The 5316-nt window shown below is 47.0% G+C and overlaps 1 protein-coding gene across 1 annotated transcript; it reads right to left on the reverse strand.

Annotated features, from left to right (window-relative positions):
• Nucleotides 1-2699: 2699 nt before the first annotated feature.
• On the reverse strand, nt 2700-4392 carry LOC133923538 (disease resistance protein RGA5-like). Its single transcript, XM_062368821.1, has 3 exons — nt 4190-4392; nt 3754-3832; nt 2700-3651 (listed from the first exon to the last, which is right to left on the reverse strand). Exons 1-3 carry the CDS (start codon nt 4193-4195, stop codon nt 3347-3349), a joined length of 390 nt encoding a protein of 129 aa, XP_062224805.1. The 5' UTR covers nt 4196-4392; the 3' UTR covers nt 2700-3346.
• Between the last annotated feature and the right edge of the window lie 924 nt (nt 4393-5316).

Below are 5316 nucleotides of genomic sequence, written 5' to 3' on the forward strand. Positions count from 1 at the left end.
CGGCCAGCGCCTTTGAGTTACCAAAGGGTTCCATGCCTCTATGATATCAATGCTATGCCTTCAGCTTGCCAAAGGGTTTTCCGTACCTGTATGGCATCGGGGCTTACACCTTCGACCTGCCGGAGGGTTTCTTTATACCTCTACGACATCAAGGCTTATGCCTACGACTTGTCAGAAGGTTTCAGTACCTCTACGACATCGGGGCTTATGCCTATGACCTATCGGAGGGTTTTTAGTATCTCTACGACATCGATGCAGCGCACCGCAGCCAACAGAACTGAACAGAGCGGTGTGCGTAGATGCATCAGCAAGGTTCTGCCGGCGACGGCGACGGTTGTTTGGGTCCGTGGCTAAACCGGTTCCTTCAATTAGCAGGCCATACTTTACGGAACGGTTTAAAGGCTTTAACCGATCTTCAATTCCGTTCGTTATGCATGTGCCGTGACTCAGAGCTTACACCTACGACCTGTCGGAGGGTTTGCAGTACCTCTACAGTATTGGGGTTTTCTCCTACGATCTGCCGGAGATTTTCTTTGTACCTTTATGACATCAGAGCTTACGCCTACAACCTGTCGGAGGGTTTTCAGTATCTCTACGGCATTGGAGATTTCGCCTATGACCTGCCGGAGGGTTTCTTTCTACCTCTACGACATCAGGACTTTCACCTATGACCTGTCGGAGGGTTTTCAGTACCTCGACGGCATTGAGGCTTTCACCTACGACCTGTCAGAGGGTTTTCAATACCTCTACGGCATTGTAGATATAACTTAGGTTTTATTATTTATTGTTGAATAGAGATACAACTTAAGTCTTATAGTATCCTGTTGCTACCTAGCACCTATATGTCATAGAGACTTTCAATCAGATAAGCTAGCTACTTTCAGAGTATACTGACTTTGTTGTATAAATACTAACTTGCTAGGTGGCCATAAGCTAGTGTACATTTGCCAAAATGAGGCCTCCACAGTAAGGTCGAAGTCCAGGAAGAACTCCGCAGTCTGAAGGTGATGGAAGGGTTGGCTTCTCTGGCCTGGGCTGCGTGCCGAAGGGTCTGGGCTGCGTGGGTCATCCAGAGCACTCAGAGCCCTATTGTCGAAGCGCTGCACCTCTTCGCCACGGCCAATCCCACCAGTGTCGAACCCAATGAGACTATGTTTATTGCTAGGGCCTTTTCGCGACTCAGTCCTCATCGTTTAGGTATTGCACCATTGGCGACGAAGCCGGGGGCAGCATAGCAAACCGAGGGGGGCTCAGTAAGGCCTAGGTGCCCACCTGGCGGCCCGCTGCAGGCTTGCGACCCCTGGGTCGCCTGTCGTCGGCTTTTTTCCCTTGACGGGCGTCCTGTCTGCCTCTTGAGGTAATCTTCCCGTTAAGCTATGAGGGTTCAACAACCATCTGTATTGTGGCCACGTCTGGGTCTGTGCAGGATGCATCAGTACCCTTCTGGTGGTTCCGGAGCTTGTGGTCGGTGCCAAGGATGTCGGCAGGATCTGCGCCCTCCGGGGCCGATGGTCTCCCCGGAGCCTGCTTCCGCGCGGAGAGGCTGTCAGGGCCGTCGGGCGACCAGGTTCTCAAAGGATACTAGCTTGACGAAGGTGCCCCAAGTGTCGTCACAGGAGGCGTCTAGAGGCCGGGCCCATGCATGAGTGCCCCTAGGCCCGAGCGCCCAGAATCATTGGAGGGTAGCCTGTCTGGCTGCGGCCTCGGCTGTAACCCCCGGGGTGCAACGGGGTCCTCGTTGCGCCACTGTTGGAACGCATTCGTTCCGTCTTGAACCTCTGTGCCAACCCAAGCTGTTGGGTCGGTGGTGGCTAGATGGTTGCCGTTCCGCCCAACTGCGGAGCTGGTGGGTGCACACGGTGTGCCCGATCGCGACTGCCATGCATACGTTTGCATGGGTGCTACGATGGAAACAGCTGCTTGGGCTAGCGCCTTGGTGGTCTTTGGTGGTGTCCTACCTCCCCTTGTACTTCTATGTTCAGGTTTCCACGGACGGCACGCTGTTGGCGAAAGAGAAGATGTCTTCCACGAATAAAATACAGCGAGAGTCTCTTTTAGAGAGGAGACTCAAGCTTGGAGAAAAAGTAGAGAGGAGGAAGAATAAAAAAACGTGTTGATAGTAAAAAAAGATCCTCCTGGTCTGGTGACCAAGGGTCTATATTTATAGTGTTATTTAGGGTGTAGATATACATGTATACCCTTACAGAGATAGTGATACAAGCTATTATTACACTGCAGGGACCTAAGGCCGGTCAAATCGCACAGCCCTAGCCTATGTAGAATACTTTTATCCTGCTCAGAAGACATTATCTAGTATAGTAAATACAGTAGTGCAAGTAACCCTAGGGACGCGGTACCTAGCCCGTAGTTAATTGCGAGACCGCACTGTCTCGGGTGTCATAGTGGCCTCCACTTCTATCGGGAGGTCAGGGTGGCCACTACTTGCACCGGCATTAATTACTGATCACTTTGTGTCAGGCTAATTGCCTTTGGTGTTCTCCTTTTGCTGATATTCTCTCCGGAGGTTAGCTTCTTCCCTTGTCTCGAGAGACGGTGGCCTAAGGGGTTCATGGCTTCCGGAAGCCTTAGCTTCTGCAGAGAGTCTAGAGCCCGAGAGCTCCGGAGAAACTCTTGATAACGTCCCCTTAGTATTATCTGTGAGCTAAGATATTTTTCAAACACAACACGACTGGAAGAACATAAACCAGCAGAGAACGAATTTCAGTCATTCTGTGGAAACCGCTGAATAATCGAGCCTTTTGCGCCGTGGGTTCTTCAAAATGCCTTTACACCAATGATCTTGATCAAATATCTTAGTAACATCACTGTTATACATGAGATGATGATGCTATGATTTTAGCAGGATTACTACTTGGTGACACGTACCCGTGACACGATTTTCTGGATCCACCTCTGCCTTGACCATACGGATATGAAGGAGTAATACACCACGGTAGCATAGAAGAACCACCATCAGTTCAATTCCTTTTGCAGTCTAGTTTAACCGGGTGTCAGATGGCGAAAATGCAAAATGATTCATCCATCATGATCCATGTCAGCGTACGTCAAACGCTACGATGTTGGCGTGACGTTAATTTGTTTTTGGCCGATGACGTTAGAAGTTTTGACAGATGATCAGCAAATCGGCACATGCGGATCGGAAGCAGCCCCCAAATCACATGTGCTCATGGACGCTTCACGTAGAGGCAAAGCAAGCAATCGATCGTGAAAATTGCGGTGCAGATGCCACTTTTCTTCATTTGCACAAATTGTACCACCTCGCTCAATTTGCTTAAAAGAAGTAAGCACCTCGATGGCAAGATGGGTCTTATTTATCTCAACTAATTTACATGATGGAGCAATTGTCAGACTCCTCGCAGACGACCATCAGCGGCGGCGGCGGGTGGTGGTGATGTTGGTAGTAGTAGTAGCCTTGCGGCGGCGAATGCACGGCCCCGGGCTGCGCCGTGGGCTCGTCCGGCTTCTTCTTCTCCTCCTCCGGCTTCTTGTCCTTCACCTCCTCCACCTGCAGGATCTCGGCATGTCCGATCTTCCTGCGCAGGCAGCTGGCCAGACGGACCGCGTCGATGCCGTCTCCGACCACCTCGAGCCGGTCCTTGCCGTCGCCGGTGATCTCCATCGAGATCACCCCTGCACATACGCACACGTACCGGCAATGTTATTAGTTTGTTAGAAGTTTCCGGCCTCTACACATAACACAGGAGGGGACGATGGTAGAGTGCATGCAAATACCGTCTGCTCCGGCGGCCAGCGCCTTGGCTCTAGACCGGCTCTTCTCGCATGGCATGCACACCTTGATCACGATCTTTTGCTGCAACAACGCCGATCGAGCAAAGGACAAACAAGCGCAATCAGTGTGCGTACGTGCTTCTGAAACAAACGGCCATGAAACGAAGGATCGGATCGGAGCAGCTAGGGACTGTTTGGCAGCTCCAACTCCGACATCTATATATAATGTGAAGTTTGTAAAATAAAATTTTATTATTTAAATATATATATTTAATTAATAAAGAAAATATGGTTTAACTAAATACTATCAATCCGTTCATATTTTCAGCTTAATTTTTTTAAAGTTAGAAATAATTAGCTTAAAAAAAATTTATAACTGAGCTCTACCAAACAAATCCAACTAGCTACAGCAGAATTAGTCGGTAGGTGTTGCACTTACCTTCATTGCCTGTAGTGCAGGTGGTTTATTTGCAGAGTAATCTGCGGAAAGCGTTGTGGGCTTGTGCTCGGGGGTGGCTACCGATTGATCGAACTCTTTGTGAAGAAGGAGATCGCTCACAGTAGCAATGCCCACCCGGGCACCCCTCTTATATACAGTACCGGTGGGGGAGGAGAAGGGAAGTCGTACGGAGCATGGAGTATTACTAGTGTCTAGTGGTAGTAGTCTAACGTCAGAGCATTCTAAGCTCGCTTGTAATTAACGAAACGCGCTCTTAGACCATGACTTGAGATCCGAGACGGGCAAATTCTATTGTCTACTGGCCACGCTGTGCGCTTCAAAATGCAAGTTTTTTTTGACTGGTTTGCAATCTAAAATAGATTATGGACCGTAGATAAACTGTACATTAGAGGTTGGCCGCACAACCCGTGATGTTTGCTTTGTAAGTTGTAACGGAAAGCGGTCAGCACCTATTCGCCAACTACAGATTCATATATGGTTGGCCGTACAACCATATACGGTAGAATGGGTATCGCAATTGTCACTTTAGCTGACTTCTTTTTTTAATTTTTTATTAGAACTGGGCCTCATCCCGGACGACTTCTTGACTGCATTCTGATTACAATCAGCAATGGTGGACAAGTGCACCTAACACGTCCAGAAAGGTCTGAAGTCGCTCATCAATACTTATATATTACAGCTCCAAGAATGGGAGTGATTCTAGGTCTAAGGTACTGTTCATAATACTGTAGCTGCTGTTTACATAAGTTCTACATATGTATATAGGTATATATATATAAATACGGATATATTTGTATATATGTACATATACACGTATGTATATATATCTATATATTTACATGTATAATATATTTTTTTGGAAATTCCAGAAAATAGCAAAAGGTATAATAGTTATATTGATAAATTGGTTGAAATAATCTAAAATACACAGAAAAATATCTAAAACTCAAAAAAAATATGAAACAAATTTTGTTAGGTTCGTATTACTGTCGTCTACCTATTAAAATTATGTGCATGCATAAAAATAATATATTTTCCCCATAATTAAATTGAATGTCTTAAATATTAATAAATTCATAAATAAATATTGAGATACCAAAATTAGT

The sequence above is a fragment of the Phragmites australis genome, chromosome 7 (assembly GCF_958298935.1).
Source record: "Phragmites australis chromosome 7, lpPhrAust1.1, whole genome shotgun sequence".
Classification (NCBI taxonomy): domain Eukaryota; kingdom Viridiplantae; phylum Streptophyta; class Magnoliopsida; order Poales; family Poaceae; genus Phragmites; species Phragmites australis.

Excerpts from the sequence above, each read along its gene's own strand:
- LOC133923538 (XM_062368821.1), bottom strand. Across the intron at positions 3,652-3,753 it reads GCTGGCCGCCGGAGCAGACG|GGGTGATCTCGATGGAGATC; the intron begins GTATTTGCATGC and ends GCGTATGTGCAG.